Here is a 24,897-nt window from a genome sequence, read left to right on the forward strand (position 1 = left end):
CTTTGAACGATTCATGCAATAAAATTGCTTGAACGTCACAGTTCTTTTTAATCTTGTTTTTGTTTTGGATATAATCAATAGCCGAAATGTAGTTTGAAAAAATTAGTTTCCGAAATAAGAGCATATTAATTTCTATGTGTGGAGTTAGAAACGTTTTTCTTCAGAAACGTTTCTGACAATAGTGACTACAATTCTATTTAGGTGTAGCGGCAAATGTACAATCTAAGAAATAGACCTTTTGCGCCACTGGTAACTATAGAAGTCAAAAATATTACAATACTCTGCTGCCTTCAATTTTTCAGTACATTCGTAAAGAGATATTCCCTTTTGAGTCCTGACATCTTTCTTTTACAAAAACCTATATGAATCCTGGAATTAAGAGTAACATCACAAACGAATTTTCTCACCGTAACAAAAAACAATTTTTTTCTTAAAAAGTATAGAGTGTGCTACCCCACATTTTTCACTGTTTATACAAAAAGACATGCCATTTCGAGCCCTGCTTTCAGTTTTTTCCAAAAACCCGTAGAAGTCCTAGAATTAAGACGCAACTTCAGAAACGAATTTTTGCGCACCCTTATACAACAATTTTTTTCTCAAAAAGTATAAAGTCAATTTTTGCCTATATAAAAAGACATGCCCTTTAGTGCTCTGCTATCAGTTTTTTTCAAAAACCCGTAGGAGTCCTAGAATTAAGACAACTTGAGAAACGAATTTGCGAAGGGGCATGTCTTTTTGTATAAACAGTGAAAATTTGAGGTGGCACACTATACTTTTTGAGAAAAAAATTGTTTTATGTTACGGTGAGAAAATTCGTTTCTGATATTACTCTTAATTCCAGGATTCAAATAGGTTTTCGTAAATAGACGAGCGGTCCACCCCTAAAAAGATGCTTAGAAAATCAACGTCACCGACCACGAGGAGAGGCCAGAATAAAACCTTTTGTAATCGATGCATTGAGTTATTGCGAACAAAAAACCTAAGTAACACAAAAATGTTACTTAGGTTTTTTGTCGATCGATTACAAAAGGTGTCATCCTGGCACCTCCTCGTGGTCGGTGACCTTGATTTTCTAAGCATCTTTTTTAGGGGTGGACCGCTCGTCAGGACTCAAAAGGAAATATCTCTTTATAGTCCAATTAAATAGGCCATTAAATCGCAATTTTGGGCAACTTGCCTGAATTTTTTATATAGGCTAGTTTAAGGTATATAATAACAATAAGTGACAGTAATTTTTTTTCAACCCCCGGCCAGGGGTGAAAAAAGATAAAATAAAGGGTTTTTCAAGTTAACTCCAAAGGGGTAAGAGCTAGAAAAAGAAGTTTCTTATAAAAGTTGTAGAGCATAAAATTCTACATAAAAATGGTGTATTAACTTTTTCTTGTACTATCAGAGTTAAGGAGACTAGAAGTTAAGGGATGATTTCAGAAATTTAAAAAATCATAAGTAGAAAAATTAATGAATTTTATATTTTTTTTTCCAATTTACTCTTAAAAATATAACCTATCTTTTCAGAGAAATAGATATATTTTTTAATTTTTAATAAAAAAGTTATAACAATTTCACAAAACGAACGTGATTTTTTATGTTTGTCATAAAACAAAATTTCGAAAACAACTTTTTTTTATTTTAAATAATCGCTCGAATGGCATAGAAATAAATTGTTTTAGTGTTAAATCATAAAAATTAACGATTAAAAAATTTTAATTGTTTTACCTTTTTTAACATTTAATTTCTCATGATTTTTTAAACGTGCAAAGTAAAATAATATCCAGGACTGGCATAAGGCATAAGGTGATTCATGGAGCTTTCCCGCTGAGTCAATAAGACCCTTATAAAGCTCACCGATGATTCACAATCAGTGCTTTAGATAAGTGTACTTCAAACAACTTCTAACATGTTTTTTGTACAAAAAACTCCCACCCCTGCATCACCCGATAGATAAAACGCTGTCGTATCCCCAAAATACAAACAGTAATGCGTTATCAGCAATTATCATCCCTACCTATTTATCTTTCAGATAAAAACAATGGTAGATTAACCTGCACCAGCTGCTCGCTGACTCAGTGGCTCCGAAACCATTCTGGGGGTATTTCACTGAGACGACATAAACCGACTTTTATTCTCGCTGGTCTCGCTACTCCCTGCTCGCTAGTCGCTTGCGAGAGCTGGAGGTCGTAGAACTATGGATTCTTCCAGTTTTACACCCGCTCTGCCAAAATTGAAACTAAGGCGCCCGGATTCGCAAAAGATCGACCTGCTCACCATACCGGAGCATTCTTGTATCAGCAATTTTGTTCCTTCTACCGACAGTGCAGTGCATGTGGGATTCAGAGACATCTCCTACACTGTTAAAGTGGGATTATTCAAAAGAAGTAAGTGAATTATAATTTTTTTATTTATTAAAAACGATTCATAAAACACCGCATAACTAAACATTATTTAATCCATCCGTCGTAATTTTCCGACAGAGGCATAAAAAGATAATACTTATTAATTGTATTAGGTACACCCAAATAATATATCACGTAGATAGGAATGAAAACAGTTTTGTCGAATTATTATCATCTACCTAGATACCTATCAGGTTTAAAAATACAGATAGTAACAAATACCTGCAATTTCAATCTTTGAAACACATTGTTTATGATACAAGTAATAATTTAATTTCATACTGAGTATAAGCAACGATTTGAGAGAAAGTAATGTTTTGAAACGTTTAATCTCAATGTTGATAAACGATTAGATATTTTGCGTGTATTTTATTTCGTAATGTAATTTCAATCGCGCACAAAGTACAAAAGGAAATGACATTGATATTGCATGGCTTGAAGGTAATCTAAACAAAGCAAAACGCTTCAAGCAGGCATTGACATCGATCAGCTGTTTAATGTTGGTAGAAAAGAGACGGAAATTATTTGTTTTCGTGTCGTCCAAAACATGTGTAAAGATATACAACATACAACAAAGAAATGTATCCACAGAAAATCGAGTTTATACGAGTCATTTTCGGATGCGTTCGATTTGGTGCAGCAGTGGTATTTTAATTTGTGTGTAGGTTTCGACATGAATTTAAGGGCGCTGTTCCTATAAAAGAAAAAGGTTTTAAACATTTAATATCACTATTTAGTGCTTCTGTTATCACACCTGGCTGTTATTTGCAAAGGTAACGAACGCAGAACAATGAACAAAAAGCAATGAAACATCGGGCTGACATAGACATGTTTAAATCTGTTCTCTAGAAAACAGCTGACTTCTTATTGGATTGTAACGAAATACAGGCTGTTACAAATTCGCTTCTCACTGCAGGGATCTCGGAAACGGTAAGAGGTACGAAGTAGCTTAAATGGGGGCAAAGTTGCGTAATCAGGGGACCAATATTATGCCTCTAAAAAATCAAGGCTAACATTAGTTTTCGAAATATTTGAAAATAACCGAAATTTTGGAAATCCGTTTTTGTTTCATTTCAGCCTTGTTTGAGGTGATATTGTAAAAAGAAGAACACTTTCTCATGACCACTGTTTGCCCTTTATCGAATGGCACAATCAATTTTTATATGTAACGTTTCGTCTCTCCAAGACCATCATCAACTTCATTTTTTTAAATACTAGAAATTTTATTACATTTTTTGCAAGCCAATACTGTACTGCCTCAGCCCGAACCAGATTCAAACGTTTTGTCTCAAAAAATTCATCTTCAGTGTATTCGTTCCAAATTTATTTAAATTTTTTATTTAGATTTCTTTGTTTATTGATTTATCGTACACTGTAAGTGTCTTTAGACCCTGTGAAATCCATTTAGTTATTTAAACTATTACCACCATACAATAAAACATTTATTATTATTAACTATTACCATCACTTGGTCATACATAACTCAATAAGTTGTAGCGTCAAAATTGAAACATTACAATTTTAATTTTATTATGAAAAATTAATTCTTAAAAATGCATATGAACAACCAAAACGCACTGAATATTATATTATTCATTAAAAAATTTCAGTAAATGTTCAAAAACATTTTCGTTTTGACAAAGGTTGAAAATGAAGATCAGCGTAATATTATCGAAATTTATTATATCTGTAACCGTAACTGTGAAAGAGCATGTCAGATGTATGTGTATGAATATCCTGAAAAAAATAGATCAAAATTTGTTTGAATTTTGAGCACTCCAGAAGCCTAGAAATAACTATGGACACCGGAATAAAACTGTAATTATTTTAATGCGTGGTGGTAATAGTTTAAATAACTAGATGGATTTCACAGGGTCCAAGGACACTTACAGTGTACGATAATTCAATAAACAAAGAAATCTAAATAAAAAATTTAGATAAATTTGGAACGAATACACTGAAGATGATTTTTTCGAGACAAAACGTCTGAATCTGGTTCGGGCTGAGGCAGTACATGGTAGGGGTCATGAAGGCTTGCAAAAAATGTTATAAAATATCCAGGGTCGTATTTAAAAAAATGAAGTTGGTGATGGTTCTGGAGAGACGAAACGTTACATATAAAAATTGATTATGCCATTCGATAGAGGGCAAAAAGTGGCCATGAGAAAGTGTTCTTCTTTTTCAATATCACCTCAAACAAGGCTGAAATGAAACAAAAATGGATTTCCAAAATTTCTGTTTTTTTCGAATATTTCGAAAACTTATCTTGTTAGTCTTGATTTTTTAGAGGTATAATTTTGGTCCCCTAATTACGCAACTTTGCCCCCATTTAAGCTAGTTTGTATCTCTTACCGTTTTCGAGATCCCTGTAGTGAGAAGCGAATTTGTAACAGCCTGTATACATACGTCAAGACAGAACTTAGAAGAATGTTGTATTCGTTTTCTCTTATTTCTGGTTTTATTTTAACTATGACATATTAATAAACCTTTTTAGTAGTGACGTCACATACGCCACCATAGTACACATTGTTATGAAGAATTTCACAGTATTTTTACTAGATCGATTTTCGACCTTCTGTACTTTGGACATGTGTCAAAAAATGTCTTCTTCGTCATGACCTTAAACATCCTGATATTCTGGCAAAATTAGAAATATTTAAGAAGTTTCAAATCCCAAGTGACAAACTAAAAGAATTATAGAATTTATATATTTTAAAGAACAATATTGACTTTTATAGTAATTAATAAATTAAAATTATATCAGTGTTACTGAACATGCGCATTAAAGATAATTTCTTGTAAACCAAGTAGCCTCGCAACAGGATATCATTCAAGAAAATGGTTATGGTTAAGAGTACGTTTATAATAAACCACTTGAAGAAATAAACACTCGATCAACTTACTAAAACAATAAAAATACTTAATAGAACTAGAAAATGTCAAGATTAAACAAAAGAAGAGAAAATACGCTACTGATGATAACAATGATATATCAACAAGATCTCACCTGCTCATTAGGCATAACACGGCTGATGTTAAATTTTTACTTTATTTAAATTTAGGACTAATCTTTTATGTCGTTTTTTGTAAGTTTTAAGCACATTAGTGCATTTATTTTACGAAACACTTGTTGATTATACTTAAATACTTCTAAATCCTTGTAAAAATAAATTAATTAATTTGAAGTTGTCCATTTTTATAGTATCTATGTAAATAATACACAAGGATAAGATTGGGTCTGCACAATTTGTTGCAGGTTGCCTAAATATGTGACGTCACACTAAAAGAGTATTAGAGAAGTTGACTTGGAAATTCTACATCGGTACACATATTCAACAATAATAATTTGGAAATACTGACAACTCCTATGTTAAATATTTTATTACCATTGTTGTTATTATTATTATTATTAAATATAACTTTACCGACGTTTAAAAATTCTAGCATTGAAATTGACGTTTAACGTCTCTGATAGGCCCGCCTTAAATGACAGACACTGTCGTGCTTATTATCTACAGGTATTTAGATAACTTAAAAGATTGACTGGTTTTATTTTAGAATTGGGAAATTGATAAATTACCAACACCGTAGATTACGGATTATTAAAATAAAAGCTTCATTAAATGTTCTTAAATAATAATATTGTGGGGAACAACTGCTCTGCGGACTACATGCCCCGTCCATTCAATTAACTGTTAGTGTTGATTGTTACTAGATGTTAACACTCAAAATTTGTGAATAGATATAGATAGAATAGAATAGATAAGATGTTAAATTATCGAAATGGACAGAATGTAATTATTGTTTTTTTATAATAATATATCTTTCAAAATTTGAAAGAAAAGTTTAAAATATTTAATATATTTTTTAAATTTGTGATAGGCGATTCTGTATTATCAGAAATTTGAATTAGCTGCCATAAATATAAAAATAAATAAGCTTATCGATCGTTGACCGTATAATTAAATTTATTTATACGTACAATTAAAATTTGTTTCCGGTATGAATTTATCTCTTCTTATACTCGCATTTCTAGACAGATCACAGTACGACGCTTTAGTACGAAAACATGCTATCTCAGATTTCGGTTGGAAAACATGCTATCTCAAATTTCAGTTGCAAAACATGCTAGCTCAAATTAAGCTTGGAAAACATGCTAACTCAGATCTTTAAGTAAAAACATGCTATCTCAATGTGACTAGAAATTTAAGTTGGCACATTGAATGATTGAAACCGTGTATTTATAATAAAGTTATACAATATATTTTAAAAAAAGTAAGGAATGTTTATGTTCAGGTACACTGTTTATTTTATTTTTTTTATTCAACATTTTTCAATTAATTTTGTTAAGTTACTGTTATAAACGACAAAGTTGTCAATTAAAAAAATAGAATAATATGCAGTATGCTGCAACACGTACATTACTCGAGGTTTTTTGAAATAACAAATTATAAATAAATAGTGTATACCTTAATATATAAAAATGTTTGTTATTATATATAAATCAGGTAAGAGTTCGCTATTAATTTTTATATCAAAGCAAACTTGTATGAAAAATCGAATAATTTTTAGTAATAACAAACATTTTTATACAGGGTGTTTATTAATTGAATGCCGATACTGAAGGGTGTGAATCCTTGGGTCATTTTAAGAAGAAAACTTAATATCAACATATGTCCTAAACCTCTTAATTTTTGAGCTACAGGGTGTTACAGTTTTAAGAAAAAATTTACTTTTTTATTATAATTTTCTTATCACTCCAGATATTTTTATGAAATTTTGTACACACCTATTAATCATTAAGGAGCATTGTTTGATGTAAAAAATGTTTTAAAATCTTTGCCAATGACGTCCGTACGAGGTTTGAACTAAACATTTTTGAAGAAAAAAATGGTACGCCACTGCTTTTTCTAAAAACTAAAATTATTTTTAAAATCTCCATTTATTTTACAGCAAATTCGGTCCCTAGACTTACTCTCGTACGACGCACCATTTGCACGTAAAAAAATGAAAACCAAAAAAAGTTTTTTCCCCAAGTTCATTGAGACTGCTTTTGATATTTTGTTGCCATTTTGTAGACACCCACCATGCGTGGAAACACTTTTTGTGGGGCAAAAATTAATTTTCTACTTTCACAAATGACGTTCACGTAGGCATAATATTAAATGTTTGGATAGAAAAAACGGTAAGCTCATTAAATGCCCCCTTAAAGCAAATGAAATAAAAATTAGTAGGCTGGGTAAAGTGTCATAATGTATTTATTATGTATTTACAGTAGTTGTTGAAAGTGTCCTCCACCCACACGTATGCAAGCATCTACTCTTCTTCGCATAGACTGACGTACATTTTCAAAAATTCCTGGGGTGTCTCTTATGGTTTGGCAGCATACTATTATACGATTTCGTAACTCTTCTTCGGTTTGAATCGGCACTGCGTACACTAAGCTTTTCAGATGACCCCAGAAAAAGTAGTCTAAACTATTAAGGTCGGGAGATCTGGGCGGCCATGACTGCGTTCCTCCGCGGCCTATCCACCGATCGCGATAGTTGTGATTTAAAAATTCACGCACCCGTAAGCTAAAATGTGGAGGCGCACCATCGTGCATTAGCCACATCTGGTTTCTTAATAAAAGAGGAAGGTCTTCAAGCATTGGCGGCAGATCTTCTTCAAGAAAGTGTAAATACGATTGTCCATCTAATCTTCTTGGGAGAAAAAATGGGCCTATCAAATAATCGTCAATAATACCAGCCCAAACATTTATTGAAAACTGTTCTTGATGATTTGATTCAACAATTGCAAAAGGGTTTTCATCCGCCCACAAATGGTTATTATGGAAATTTCGTATTGAGTTTCAAGAAAAACTAGCTTCATCGGTAAAAAGAATGTACCTGTCAAATAACGGATTTTCCAGCAGCTTTTGAAGAAACCACTCACAGAAATTAATGCGCAACGGGAAATCTCTAGGGAGTAATGCCTGGACTCTTTCAATGTGATATGGATATAACAAATTTTCGATAAGAATTTTCCAAACAAGTACGTGTGAAACATTAAATGTTGCCGCGATTTTCCTCGTGCTAGTTTCGGGGTTCTCCTCAATTTCATGTAAAATTCCTTCTTCAAGTTCCGGTGTTCTTACTGTTTCAGGGACTCCTTTAGCACTGTGGTCTACTTTTAAATTTCCGGTTTCGTGAAGACGTCTATGAATCCCAGAAAATGTTCTCGGATCGGGTAGTACGCGATTTGGATACCGCTCTTGGTATATCCTCCTGACTTCGTATGCATTTCCGTCGGCAACCCCATAAGTAATATGCATGTCAGCTAATTCACCGATTGTAAAATTTACCATTTTTTATGAGATTTTACCTCCTACTCTAATAGTTCTTTAATAATGAAAAATCAATGTCAACTTATTGCGAAAAGAAGCGTCAAAAATTATGACACCGTTTTACCGTTTTTTCTATCCAAACATTTAATATTATGCTTACCTGAACGTCATTTGTGAAAGTAGAAAATTAATTTTTGCCCCACAAAAAGTGTTTCCACGCATGGTGGGTGTCTACAAAATGGCAACAAAATATCAAAAGCAGTCTCAATGAACTTGGGAAAAAAACTTTTTTTGGTTTTCATTTTTTTACCTGGAAATGGTGCGTCGTACGAGAGTAAGTCTAGGGACCGAATTTGCTGTAAAATAAATGGAGATTTTAAAAATAATTTTAGTTTTTAGAAAAAACAGTGGCATACCATTTTTTTCTTCAAAAATGTTTAGTTCAAACCTCGTACGGACGTCATTGGCAAAGATTTTAAAACAGTTTTTACATCAAACAATGCTCCTTAATGATTAATAGGTGTGTACAAAATTTCATAAAAATATCTGGAGTGATAAAAAAATTATAATAAAAAAGTAAATTTTTTCTTAAAACTGTAACACCCTGTAGCTCAAAAATTAAGAGGTTTATGACATATGTTGATTTTAAGTTTTCTTCTTAAAATGACCCAAGCATTCACACCCTTAAGTATCGGCATTCAATTAATAAACACCCTGTATATTAAGGTATACACTATTTTTTTTATAATTTGTTATGTCAAAAAACGTCGAGTAGTGTACGTGTTGCAGCATACTGCATATTATTCTATTTTTTTAATTAACAATTTTGTCGTTATAACAGTAACTTAACAAAATTAATTGAAAAATGTTGAATAAAAAAATAATAATAAACAGTGTACCTGAACGTTCCTTACTTTTTAAAAAATATATAAGTTTATTATAAATGCACGGTTTCAATCATTCAACGTGCCAATTTAAATTTCTAGTCACACTGAAATAGCATGTTTTTACTTAAAGATCTGAGTTAGCATGTTTTCCAAGCTTAATTTGAGATAGCATGTTTTCCAACTGAAATTTGAGATAGCATATTTTCCAACCGAAGTCTGATACAGCATGTTTTCGTACTAAAGCGTCGAGTAATTCAATTTTTTCTCGCAGGTCTCACGTTTTGTGAACTAAATATTAAAATTATATTCTGTAAATATTTCTGCTGCTCTACGTTGCGTGATCGAAACTTTCTATAAGTATAAAGAGCAGTGGCGTACACAGAGGGCCATAATCTCCCATAGTAAATAATTTCTGGATGCTCTCTGTGCTTTTTTGTAATATTTTAAGTATTAAGAACTTTGAAGTGTGACTTCCATGGTAAAATTTTGTGTACTTCACAGATATAGAGTGTTCATGAATATTCAGAAAAGGATTTTCGCGCAATTCTTTCTATTTAAGGGGTTACAAGGGTTTCGGAGGTTAAAAAAAGCATAATTTCTATTATACAATAATATAATTATTTTATTCTCCAACTTATAAGAAAACAACATTTAAACAATATTTTTTTGCATTTAAAAATTTTGAAAATTCAGCCGTTGGGACCTGGTTTTCGAAGACCCCTAAGAAAAAGTTATCCTGTCGGTGGTCAGGATAACTCACGATAGCTTTATCGCTGTAGGTATATTTTTTTGTGAAACGAATGTCTAGAGGTGTTTTAAGTTTATTCAACTGTACCAAACTTGTTTTAATTTTTAAATAGGAATATGTAAATATAAAAAAAGGGGAATACAATTTCAATCATATTATTTTCTAAATAGGCATCGAAATTTTGGGGTTCTTTGTGATAGTGCATGCAAATAACTATGCCACTGATTGATACATTTGTGTCAAATTCAGTCCCGGCTTGTCATTCGTTGGCTGCCGCTTTCATATAAGTACACAGTATTTAGTAAAATATAAAATATAAATAGAAATATATAAATACATTAATTGGTTGAGATAATTTTCAATGTTAAAGAATATTATTATATCTTGACTAAAATGTAAGAAAAGAAAGGGAATTTTTAATTTAGAAAATCAAAATTATTTAGTATATTTGTATATAAAATATAATTAATTAAAAATTAATTAAATCATCAGCTCAATTTTCAAGTTCAACATCTTGGAAATCAATGACCCTTGGTTTATTTATACATTCTTGTTCTAAATTTAATGATTCAATAGGTTACTGAAATTGTAATATAGACTGCGAAAACACCCTGTATGGTACATATCTGGATACATGTTTAAATTATTGAAAAACAATACATGTGTGAATCTGGAGAAGCTAATAAAATTCAGTGTTCTCAGATACGCGATTGTTATTAAAAATGACTAATACTATTAAGGGGTCAAAGTCCAAGATACTGTGGTCTTTGTTCAACAATATAGATATCTAAACTATTGCTACATGATCCCTGTCATTTTGTAAAACGGCAATTAAAACATGTTGAACTGTCATACATTTTTTGAATTGGCAGAAGTAAAATTTGAATTACATTCTTCATTAATAATAAGGATAGGAATTTGATGAAAATCTAATAAATTTAGATATCTATGAAATTTTATACCAATTTCAAAAGAAAAACTGCTACATATATGCCGAAAAAATAAGGTGCGGAGCCGTTGCTATGAAGCCTGTCAATCTTGCATGTATTTCTCACTGTTCGTTTCGAGGTTCGTTTAGAGCGGTTTCCACGAGGAGGAAGGGTTTTATGTCTCAAAACTCCCCTCTTCGTAACATGTAATTTCCATCGGTTTCTTTTGCAATATTATACCATTTTAAAACTGTTTAATGGGAGACTACGGCTCAAATTATAATAGATCTGTAATATTTTCTTTAAAAGATTCAAGACTCGAAATTAAATATTCCAACTAATTCTTGAAATAATGAAATGAATACATCTGTTTCTTCGAAAAAGCAGGATCTATAGACTCATATATTTAGGCAAGCCGCAGCAAATTGTCATAGTTGAAATTGTACAGACCGAGTCTGTCCCTTGAGTATGGGTACTATTTACATGGATACTATAAAAATGAACAACTTCAAATTAATTCATTTTCATAAGTGTTTAGAAGTATTTAAGAACAATCAACACGGGTTTCATAAAACAGATACATTAATGTCCTTAAAACTTACAAAAAACGATACAAAATAATATTCCTAAATTTAAATACAGTAAACATTTAACATTAGCCGTGTTATTTCTAGTGTGCATGCTCGGAAAGAATAGCCCCATACGCAGGTACGCAGGTGATATCTTGTTGATATGTCATCGCTGTTATTGTTTTTCTAATAGTTGTTTTACATTGACAATTTATTGATCAATTAATTCATGAAGTCGCTTCATCAAGAAATTGGACAAGTGTAATGCACCAAATCTGCTGTCAAATAACTTCATGAATTTATTCATCAAGTTCTTGACGAATTAGAGCATGTTCTAATTTTCGTCAATTTCTTCGTGAAGTTCAGAAGTACCAACCCAACAGATTTCCAGCCTCAGATCAGTAATGAGGTTATGTTACTGGAATATGTAATAATTGTGTGGCGTCGTACTAGTTTTGCATTGTTTTTACTGATTTGTTACTTACAAAAACTAATATTTATACAATATGTGTCAGAACGGTACCGCTGTTGTATCACAACAATTGTGAGTGGAAAGGTGACATTTTTGAAATTTATTTGCTTTGATTAATTGGTAGAACTGATTCATACGTCAAAAAACTTGACAAAGTCTGTAGCAGTGTAAAACCACACTGTTCACCAATAAATTTGTGAATTAATTGATGAAGAACTTCGTCAATTTATTCATCAATAAATTGTCAATGCAAAACAGCTATTTTAGTGTTGTGCTGTTTCATTGTGTTTATAGACTGTATTTTTTGTGGTTTATATTACTTTTCTTGAATGATATCCTGTTGCCAAGCTACTTCGCTTACATGAAATTATCTTTAATGCGCATGCTCAGTAACATTTGCAACTCACATAACAAATATAGTCATAGTAATTTGTAACTAGTAGGGTGCCTTATGTCTAGAAACCGAATTTTATAAAATTACCTTTGTAAGCAAATGAGCGAAAGTGAAAAATAAAAACGTTTTTTTTTCTTTATATTTTAGGACTATAAGTCGTTCGAATGATTCAGATTTGGTTTCAGAAAAAGTTTCAACATAATATGTACTGTGTAATCTTTTTGTAATATTTGGCCACCATATAACTTAAACTTTACGATATCCATTAAACAGTTGTAACTCGGTATTACATATGTTCTTTTTTTAGTATTTAAAATAAACCGCTTAAAGAAGGATCAGAGAACTTTCTGAGAGCATTTATTTGTTAATTCATATTTTTGGCTGTTCAAATAACAAATATTATTGGCTGAAAGTTAACAAGACGATTTAATAAATTTGATATTTTCTAAGAACCTATTTTATTTTACATTTCATAGGATTTTTAGAAAAAATTTTGAATAATATATTTGAATTAGTTTAATACCTTTCAAACAAAGTTAACATAAAATAAACGAACTACTAACACCATATATTAAAATAAAGATCTAATAAAAGTTCACTTAAATATTAGTTAGATAAAAAAATAATAACGTATATTTCAGCTACATATTGCAAATGAAACATCGCGATTCTTGTAATTATTATAATTTTTATGTAATACAAATTTTTCAATATTTTTACAGGATTAAAGGGCAATGATATCATGTTACTCTTTATTGAGGTTTAGAGCCAAAACGTGATTATCAGAGTAATATTTTTCTTGATTTTTCGTCAAGAATATTGATATCTGCACTTTTCTGCACTTTTCTTTCTGCAATTAAGAAATTGTGGAAAAATATATTTTCCTCACAATTTTTTTAGCTTTTTTTGATCATTAGTCATGAAAAATATTATTTGTTCATCTTTTTTTAATTACTTCTGCTAAATAATGTTTTTAGTTTTGTATGTTTGTATATTTTTTCAGTTTTGTATGTGCCAATTAAGGAAACATGCCCAAACAACGAGATCTTAACTATAAATTTTTGACTTACGTTAGAATAAAAGTTAGCAAAAGCGTTCGAAAAAGTGTAGTTACTAAGAAATTATTTTTTTTTCGATTCGAAACGTCACTTAATATGTTTAATCTTTACTGGACTCGGAAGAAAGTAAGAATTTGAATCTAACATTAATAGGTTCATATTTAGAAAAGTTCGCTTCAGAATATCCAGGATAACGATAAAACATTAATGAAGAAAAATTATAATTTTCAACTAATCATCCCAACTAAGGAAGATATTTTCAATTTCCCAGAAATTATTATTCACAATATTATTAAACAACTTTACCCCAATTTGACCATCTGTCTGGTTTCCGAGATATAGCAATAAGCATTGTTATCGCAATCAGTTTGACTCACCCTGTTCGATGTTTATTCAGATAGTAAAACTAACAAGTTATTGTATGCAATATATACTATCAGAAATAATAGGCCAAGAAAATAAGATTTTTACTCGAAAAAAGTCCTATCCGCGAGATTATTGTAAAATTGTCTAAAGGAACATAATACAGGACATCTCTCATCTCGTGAGTCAAAAACTTTTATTAACTAACTTTTCTATTTAAACAAATAAATGAGGAAAACAATTTTTTCACTTTGCAGGGAAAACCATCAATTTTAACGAAAAGTGACTCACAGACAGCTTGTAGGGAGTATAATTATTTACAAAATGAGACTTGTTAAATTAAAATCGCTTAATAAACAAAAAAGTTATTGCAAAAAAACAAGGAAAGTGCCCATTTTTTAATTTGTTTATAACTATCGCATTTATTGTTAAAATTTTATAAAACCTATGACATATTGAAGGTTTTGTCATATTTTAAAAATGTGCCAAAAGTGGGCGCTGTAGGTGTAATAGTTTTGGCACAATTCTATTTGTTTATAACGGAGGCTCCAAAAGTTATGAACTTTAAGCCTCTGTACAGGCGTTAATTTTCAACCAAACATGATTCTGAAAGCGTCATTGTAATCTTAAAGACGTAATTAAGCGACCTATTAAAAAATATCACCGACTTTTTTGACATTAACATTCTCAAATTGTGCATGAAAAAACCGTGCGTTTTTCGCTTATAAACAATTTGAATAAAATTGTTGCTATTTATGCTATCTCACCGAAAATAGATACAATGGATAGCTGGCAAAAAAATACAAATTTAAAAAAAACTACCCTCTACGACGAACTGGAGCCAAGATAGGAATTTTTTTAGTTGAGATATTGCAAAATTTACAGCGCGCATCAATTTGAACTTTTCTCGCGCGCGCGACTCGCTTGGACGAGCTTCCCTCACCACCACGCCGCCGGCGCCGGACAGTGTACTTAGCTAGTACTAGTACTAGAGTACCTTCTCTTTAAAGGGCTCGTGAGTCGTTAATTTTCCACATTTTTCAATGCAATGCACGAGAAACCGTAGATTACGTCGTAAACTTTATTTTGCGAAAAATTCAAGTCTTAATATTTATAAACAATTGCGCTACGATTTTTTTTTTAAATTCTTATTTTGGCTCCTGTTGGTCGTAGAGGGTGCTTTTTTTTAAAAAAATGTAATTTGTTGCCAGTTATCCATTGTATCTATTTTCGGTGAGGTGGCATAAATAGCAACAATTTTTTTCAAATTGTTTATAAGCGAAACACGCACGGTTTTTTAATGCACAATTTGAGAATGTTAATGTCAAAAAAACGGTGATATTTTTTAATAGGCCGCTTAATTACGTCTTTAAGATTACAATGACGCTTTCAGAATCATGTTTGGTTGAAAATTAACCTGTACAGAGGCTTAAAGTTCATAACTTTTGGAGCCTCCGTTATAAACAAATCGAATTGTGCGAAAACTATTGCACCTACAGCGCCCACTTTTGGCACACTTTTAAAGTATGACAAAACCCTCAACGTGTCATAGGTTTTATAAAATTTTAACAATAAATGCGATAGTTATAAACAAATTAAAAAATGGGCAATTTTCTTGTTTTTTGCAATAACTTTTTTGTTTATTAACCGATTTTAATTTAACAAATCTCATTTTGTAGATAATTTTACTCCCTACAAGCTGTCTGTCAGACACTTTCCGCTAAAATTGATGGTTTTCCCTGCAAAGTGAAAAAACTGTTTTCCTCACTTATTTGTTTAAATAGGAAAGTTAGCTAATAAAATTTTTTGACTCACGAGATGAGAGATGTCTTGTATTATATTCCTTTAGACAATTTTACAATAATTTCGCGGATAGGACTTTTTTCGAGTTTCTCTTTTATTTTCGCTAATTTTCCTGGTGTAATGTCGATTAGTTGATGCCATCGAAAGATGCACGAAGGTTCTGGCTCCACAATTTTCTCTTCAACAGTTTTTTTTCCTGCTTTTGCTATTTTCTGTTCTAATTCTCCAACATTCATATTTTCTTTTGGTGTCACAAATTTTGCTTACTACCAACTCTTCTTCATCCGACATTTTATAGGTTAAAGCAATCAGCTGTGCGAACGATCACATAGCATACTGTATAACCTATATACATGTTGCTGTTGCAACTTTTGACATTTATTTATACATATTGGGTAAAAAATAATAATTGATAATGGAGATATAAAATTTTAATTAATTAATCAATATCTACTAGCAAGTATCTATCTACTTACTTTCTAGTCATAAAGAATATTTTTCTCTGCATTGACATTGCAAAAAAAAAGATATTTTTATCACATATAAAATAAACAAAACGATTTTTTTTATTTTGGAAGCTGGTCCCTACGCTAAGCTAAATTTGGCAGTATTATATGTAGTATTTCTGTTCTTGCAATAATTTAAATAATGTGGTATTTTTATCTATTAGGTACTTCATGCTATTTTGTTACGGAAGAAGGTAAATGTCAATTAGGTACGTGCTTATCTTTATGATTCCATTAAATGTATTTTTTTTTTGTTTTATCTACTAATATATGATGTAAACTAACAGTTTGATAGATTTATTGTTGATACCTTAACTTAACGTAATATTATATTAATATTTAATAATAATACATGTGTTCAGAATAATCATTACATTTTTCTAGGAAGCGATTATACTTAATACTTAAGCAATACAAACCACATGGAGATAGTTAGTTTTTTCCAACATTATTTTATTTTAATAAACAGTGGATTCAGATATAGGTCGTCAATTACAGGAAACATTCTGAATATAAGGCATTGTCTGCATTAAATTAAAAAGAGAACTAATTCGTATGGAAATGAAAAATGGAATTGCACTGCTTTGGAAATCTGTAATACTACCATTGAAAAGTAATTGTGACACTTGACATTTTTTCCTCTCTTGTATCATATGCTCGTGCAGAGTCTAAACAGAGCCAGCGCGGGGGTCGGTGGCCTTCGCAGGTGACTCGCGTTTTAAACTGTTCAGTTATTTACGGAACCTTGGAAGTAGTTGCTGTCGCGTCGATATCTGTTTTTTACTTCTGTTGTAAATTGTATTCGTGTATTTGTAAATGGTAACAAAAATGACACCTATCACCTATCAGACTATCAGTTGGAAGGGGAGGGTCAATCTCTTATCAAACAACTAATTTAAATTGTTGGTTTATACCTTTCATATTCCTAAAAATACCTTTTGTTTGAAATATTAAGTAATTTTATCTAATCCAACTAGATTTGCTATTTTAGGAAAAATAATGTATTTTATTTTTCTTTCTGTCACCGTGGTACAAATATGGGCAAATGTGTAAAAAGTATATTAGTTTTTTACAATTCTACACACTATATCATGTATCCTGTTAAATATTTTGTTAATAAGTTAATGTCATCATAAGTATTCCTATTCTTATGCATGTTTTATTAAATAAAAAAGTCTGTTGAAAGTTAAGCTATTATTAAAGGTGACTTCATATCATCTTAAACTTGAAACAAATAAATTATGCCCTTCGATTATCATTACAACACTTGCTATAGTGGAATAACATGAAGTTCACCAACCTACATATCTGCAGTGGGAATGGACTCTGAAGCAAAAGAGTACGTATTTATTTTTATACATAAATCGATAAGGTTGTCTTGAGATACCTAGTATCAGCAAAGAAGAAAATTTATTTTTAGATGCTTAAGAGCAAAAGAGGAATTACTGTATCGAGGCCGCAGAAACTGGTTTACATTTTTAATATTGGTTTGCTCATTTTTTAACGGAACCTAAATTTTCTTGATGGAAAAATATTTTTTTATTTAATCAAACATTTAATAAATTTATATATTTTTTTTGTTTTCTATTCCTGTCGTGAACAGTCAGAATTACTAAAATTAACTATTACAATTAAACATCATTCTACTGAGGTGCTACTATTATCACAAAGGTCGTTGAGCTTTAAGTCATTAACAGGAAGATACAAATAAGACTGAAATCGTTTACCTACTCTTTTTATTATCCATCTAAATATGTTTTGTTACAAAGCCATTTTTTAATAATATTTTAATGGTTTGTGTATATACTAACAGCTAATTAAGTCGATATATTTTTTCGTTTTCAAATTATTGCTAAAATAGTGAAGTTGTACTAGATCATCCTTTATTTAGTTCTCTAAATAACATGGACATAGTCCAAGCCAAAATTAAATTGTAAAACTATACCATGCTTGTCTTTAAAAAATAGAAATTTTTGTAATAACTTAATTTTTTATTAATTCCAAATATCTGAGTATCCGTATGCCCTATGAAAATAGACAACTGAAAAATTATGTCAAATGAATTGTGAAAACTTAGAAAAAACTTATATTTTTATCACATTTCGTTTTGGAGTTATTGAGCCAACACAATATCTCTCTCAAAAGTGCCTCTAACCATAATAGACCGGGAGATATTAGAGTGAAGTTCGACGACGTCTTTCTCGTTTATGCCTCTGAGAGTACTGAAAGGTAACCGAGAGACAAGTACAATAAACTAAATTTAAAAGATGGGACGCCAGACACCTTCGTGAAAATTCAATTTTCCTTTTCAAAAAAATAATGACGTATTTTTCACTTATGCCATGTTCGTAAGTTGAAGAGAAGTATCGATTTTATTTATTTTATGTGAAAAAAGTGTAAATACAAAAATTGTAGATCTTTTTATTACCTACAACTTTGCCATTTAACTTTTTTCCATAAGACTTGTAGTTTTTCCGGAAATCAAGGGAAACCGTTTTTTACCCTTAAAAACTCACCCCCTTCCCCTTCCTGACCTCAGATCGCCCGTAAATTATTTTTCCTTTCATTTCTGTAATATTCTCTTCCTTTTCCAATGGGTTTCATCCTACTATAATTTTTTTTCATTTTTTACCATTTTTGAAGGCTTAAGCACTGGTCTAGAAGGCATAAGTTCCAAAGTTGTAGGAAAATTCATGAACATTTTTACGTCTTTCTCGCTTATGCCATTTTGCATGCACCTAGGAAACTACATTATAAAGTCATATAAATGTAGGCATAAGTCCACATTGGATTTTCATGTAAATTAATTTGAATTTTAATATGAGTCAAGTCGACAAAGTAGAAAAATAATAGAAAATTGCCATAATTTTCTTGTTTATGCCGTTTCGTACACGAGTAGAAAATATTATTTAAAGACGCTTTCAAGAGTGACATGAATGCCACAAGGTACTGTCGTATGTAAAATTTTTTAAAAAGTTGTCAAAAATTACAATTTGCAATTACAATTACAAATTGCGGTTATTTCATCGCCTGCGCAATTTTCGATATACTTAAATTAATTTAAAAAATGTATCATAAATAATGGAAGTGTCGGAGAAGATATCTATATAAAAAATGAGTATTTCCAACTATAAAAGCGAATAAAAAATTTAAAATAAAAAAAATTACATGAAAAAGAGAAAGCTTTGTATTGGGTTTAGTTTGATTTTTCGACATGTTATTTTTTATTACGATAATTCTTAATAACTTATAATAAAGCTGGTAGTAAGGCCTTTATTTTGATATTCTCGTTCATCAAGAGCTGGAGATAAAACTGTTTGAAATTTGAAAATGTAAAAAATCATAAAACCGAAAAACTTATATTTTTGATATGCTTTAATTGTAAGTTAATAAAAATTTTTATTATTTTAAGTGTTATTGTTTGTGTTAATTATAATAAAAAATTAGTAATTCAAAGTCTTTGAGGAAGCATTCTGACAACTGAGTTGGCAGCAGTTTTTCAATTCAATTACTTTTAAATAAATCTTTTAATATAAAAATAAGAAGTATAAAAGTACAAATTAAGTAATTAAGGTACAAAGTACCAAAAACAAAAAAACAAAATTCAGTATACATGATATTAAATCAGTTATAGATCAGTTTCTTCCCTATGTATTCTAGCTTAATTCTTTCTCATTCTTCTTCTTCTTCTACCTTAGTCGGCTCAATTCAAGTAGATCATCCTTGCACTGTAGCGGTTAATTCAAATTATATAATATTTTTAATTTTTAACATTTAAATATATTGTTCATAGATACGTATGGTATATTGTGATAAAATACTCTACTTATTTACGAATATGCACAAACGAGAAATTTGTGGCAATATTATATAATTTTTCTTTTTCCGATCATGACTCAAAAAATTATTAAAAATCATTTCTAATATGTGGGGCCTTATGCCTAAATAGTTTATTATTAACTTTCATTAAATACATGAATTACTTATATTTATAAAATTAAAAATACGCTAAATGCAAGTAAGTGTAAGTATTTCGAAAATTGCGCAGACGATGAAATAAACTTTTTAAAAATTATTACATACGACGGTACCTTGTGGCATTCATGCCACTCTTGAAAATGGCTTTTAATAATATTTTCTACTCGTGTACGAAACGGCTTAAACGAGAAAATTGTGGCAATTTTCTATTATTTTTCTTGTCGACATGACTCATATTAAAATTCAAAATAATTTACAACATGAAAATCCAATGTGGACTTATGCCTACATTTATATGACTTTATAATGTAGTTTTCTACGTGCATGCAAAATGGCATAAGTGAGAAAAACGTAACAATTTTCATGAATTTTCCTACTTTTCAAAAAATTTTTAGCATATAGTCCTCACCAGGGACTTATGCCCTTTAAAAAATGAATATTTTCACTTTTTTCTTTGCAATAAGCTTTAATTTTCCGCAGCTTTTCCAAAGCCCTATTTTCTTTAGTCCTTAGTACGACTTATGCCAATGTTTTTTATGAGATTTTCGAATATAATGTCATATTTCTAATTGGCATTAATGAGAAATTGGTAGACAAATAAAGATGTTTTTCACAGTTTCTTACAAAGTTTTCCATTTTTTGGTCCCTTACGACACTTATGCCAAAAAAAATTTTGTGATAAAATCGATACTTCTGTTCAACTTATGAACATGGCATAAGTGAGAAATACGTCGCTGTACACATTATTTTTTTGAAAAGGAAAATTTAATTTTCACAAAGGTGTCCCGCAGCCCATCTTTTAACAGTTTATTGTACTTGTGTCTCGGATGCCTTTCAGTACTCAGAGGCATAAACGAGAAAGACGTCGTCGAACTTCAGTCTAATATGTCCCGGTCTATAAGTCTTAAGCAGTAGTCACATAATAAAGTATGAAATGTCAACATAAGAGTATTAAAAGTTTCTAATGCTAAACCTTCTGTCGTGGGTTTGGGTTGGTTAATTCGTTTGGTAGTGGCGCTGGGATGTTCGTCACTTGCTCGCCTATGAGGGGATTCTCAGATGTCTCGTGCGATTCGCCTTCAATATTAACTATGGGAGATGTCAGTAAAAGACGCGGCAACTTTCATTTCCTTGATAACGAGATTTGGCTTTGTTCGAGTTCATGGTCCACGCATCTAATTGTTTGTTGTTAACAGCTAAGCCACACTGCAGGCACTGCTCTTTATTTTAAATGAATGAATTTTATGATTTAAAAAGTTTGTGTGTAATGGGTTTTCAACTGACCCCGATATACGGTTATACAAAGTTTGTTTAGCGCTGTCGGGTCTGATACCCTAGTGTCTGAATATCACTGACTGTTTACACTAGCCAAAAGCAGAGTTCAATAGTGTTCGGTCTCCTTAGAGTGCCGGTACGGGCAGCTTTAGGAGCTTTTTGTGTGAATGGTAGGAATTTGTGAGTGTTTTGCTCGGTTTGGTAATATTTGAGAGAATTATAACTCGATATGGTTTTAAAAAAATTGTGGGACTTATTTAATGCTTGTGTTATAATAACAATGCAAAAGATATGTAGGTTGCTTATACAATGCAAATAGTATTTAGAGCGAGAGCTACTGAATATGCAAATAAAAAAATTCAAGTCGAATACCCACTCCGACCAAGCCACCGTCTTTTGTTATAAAACTGCTGAAAACCAAAGCTGGATGGAATCCGCTGGGTAGCCTGCTGCTGAATGGTCCGGTTTAGTTCCAGAAAATCCGGGGCTCGAAAAAACTGTGTCTCGATGTAAATTTTGGAAAAATGCGTGAAATTCGTTGTCTTCTTTTCCGCGCTATCGGAGGGGGGGTACAGCGTTGTTCTTCGTCGTCGTGAAGGGAGAATTTTCCAAAGGTAGGTGAAATTCGTTGTGCTATGTGAATTCTTATTATTAGGCGAGAACTTCACACTTCACACTTCCAGTCAAAACTTCAACACTCCCTCGTTTTAATATGTTTTGATGAATTCCAATAAAATAACTGCTGTTTATTGACTTTATTTTATAACTATTATGAAAACGACCCTGATAGTCTGATGTTTTGTACTTGTATGTACGATTTATCATTTAATTTTAACTTAGGTTTTATAGTGTTATCTTAATATGTGTTTAAAAGGTGTTTTGCTTTGATTAATGCTATCCGTAAACAATACAAGTATATTAACCTAAGGCAATTAAGATATAAAACCGATAGTTCTGCTAAAATCTAAGAGACACGTCCTGATAAGTAGGTAGTATATTAATAAATCAATTGTATATTATCATGAAACCATTAGTGCAAGATTATCAAAGTCCAGATATTACATAAGATATAAAGTGTTATTGATAATGTATTTTTCTTGAAATTTTTATGTTCATATGGGAATACGTATATAATCATCTACTTTATTACTTTTTATACAGGGTGATTCAGAATTCTCTAAAGAAAGAAATAAATAAAATTTTATATTACCTATTATATATCAGCAAATTCATTTGTTTTTGCCGCTATTGTTATTATTAATTAATAAAATTAATTTGTGGTTGAATTAATAAAATAATTTGACACACCTGATGTTACAACAACTGTTCAACATTTTGTCCACCGACGTGTAAACACATTTGGACTGTCGTACCCAGTTTCCACGAATTAACACAAATGTTGTCTTGCTGTTGTCTCTTTTGTTCTAACAAAAATAATTCACCATAACACAAATGTTGCCTTGCTTCACCTTAACACAAATATTTCATTGTAACACAAATGTTGTCTTGCTTCACCATAAATTAAAATGATATCCAACAACTCTGAGTTACTATACCCGTAAGCCATTTTTAACACCTGTAAAAGTAATGTAATACTTATTAAAAAAGGATTTCAGTATTCGGAATCGTCTGGGACCACGTGGAGAAAGAGAGCGAATTGCGTACACCCCACAACGCGAATGATGCTAGAGGCTGCAAGTAGCCCAACGATTTAAGAGTTTTAAACAACTACAACTTCAATAATTTTTTTCTCGGAAACTATAAAGATTAAAAAAAAATTTACGATATTAACTCAATTTTTCATGACGAATCTATTCTCATTTTTTTCGGATAACCCTGTATAGAAAGAAATAATAAGGACAAAAATTTCCAGAATCTTAATAAACTTAAAAAATATTTTTTATATGAATTGAAACCCAATTTTTCAGTAAAATATAATGAATTAAGTTGTCAAAAGGTGCATCCATGTCTCAAAAAATTTTCGATATTTTAAATAATTTATTATAAATTAGTGTTAGTTTCGGTTAGGTTAGATACTGTGAAAATGTTTCAACTACCTGCAACCTTATTGAGTTTAAAATAAAATATGATATACTCAGTAATTTGCCACAAAAAATTAATTTTTTTCATAAAAAACAGTTGCTTGCTGAAAACCCCGTCCAACATTGAATCAAACGCTTACGAAAGACAAGGTTCGTTCCAAAGTAAACAGGAGTTTTTTTGGTAAAACCGATTTGTTTTATCAAAAGCCCCTTTCCGCCTTTTCGATGACTTCTACGTCCACAAAACGCTTTCTTTTCATCGGCAAATACATTTTTCCAAAAAGGTAAAAGTGTCAAATCAGGCGAATACGGTTGACAGTTAAAATGCGACTTTTAGTCAAACGATCAGTCATAATTTGAAACAAACGCCAACTTCGTTCTCCGCGATATTCTGGCCGCATACGATGCACCAAAGCTTCAAAACGCAAAGATAGAATTGTGCGTTAACAGTTTGGCCCGATGGGACAAACTTTTCATGGATAAAATACCTTTGGAAGACTTGTCGATAGATATACATTCAAACAACTAAGTCATTCGTCGGTCATCGAACCCGTGATATACCGATGAGAACTAATAAGTTTGAAACCTGACTGTCTGATACAAGGATTGTACTATTTTTTAATAAAAACATTGAAATAATTGTTTACTCATATTTCTCAGGGACAACAAAGGACCTCGCACTTTTTTATGGGAAGTGGCTTTCGGCCAATTTTTTTGAAACTTCACAGATTGATAGTTCTTAACATGTAGATCAAAAGTCTCAATGGGCACAAAGCCCTAAATCCCCACCCCTTCACTCCCTAAAACTGTCTCCAACTAGGGGGGGAGAGATTTAACTGATTTCTGCATGTAAAACAATTTATTTTTTTTAATCAACCCCACAACGACCTCAAACAACCACACTTTTGACTATCAAACTACCCCATTTGACCCCGTCCCCCCCACACACACACCGTACCCCAGGAATCAGCCTACGGATTTTCCAGATTACTGTATTTTATAGTTGCACGTATTTTTTGCACGTATATATTTTGCACGTATTTTTTCAAGCTTAATTCGAATCTGCAACTCAATTTTACGAAATCGGGTCAGGAAAATTATTACTAACAATTTAATTGTTTATTTAGCTGTAGAAAGTTTATTTGTCATTTTATG

The 24,897-nt window shown here is 31.1% G+C and overlaps 1 protein-coding gene across 2 annotated transcripts in view; it reads left to right on the forward strand.

Moving 5' to 3' along the window:
• The first annotated feature begins 2,086 nt into the window (after positions 1-2,086).
• LOC108913564 (ATP-binding cassette sub-family G member 1) overlaps positions 2,087-24,897 on the forward strand; it is an 89,920-nt gene continuing 67,109 nt past the window's right edge. Inside the window, exon 1 of one of the 2 annotated variants that reach the window (XM_023456075.1) lies at positions 2,087-2,375. In XM_023456075.1, the coding sequence (XP_023311843.1) occupies positions 2,186-2,375 (190 nt within the window). In that variant the 5' untranslated portion in view covers positions 2,087-2,185. The remainder of the gene's footprint in view (positions 2,376-24,897) is intronic. The other variant, XM_018719131.2, reaches the window with a different exon arrangement.

Source organism: Anoplophora glabripennis, unplaced genomic scaffold (genome assembly GCF_000390285.2).
Source record: "Anoplophora glabripennis isolate ALB-LARVAE unplaced genomic scaffold, Agla_2.0 scaffold951, whole genome shotgun sequence".
Classification (NCBI taxonomy): Eukaryota; Metazoa; Arthropoda; class Insecta; order Coleoptera; family Cerambycidae; genus Anoplophora; species Anoplophora glabripennis.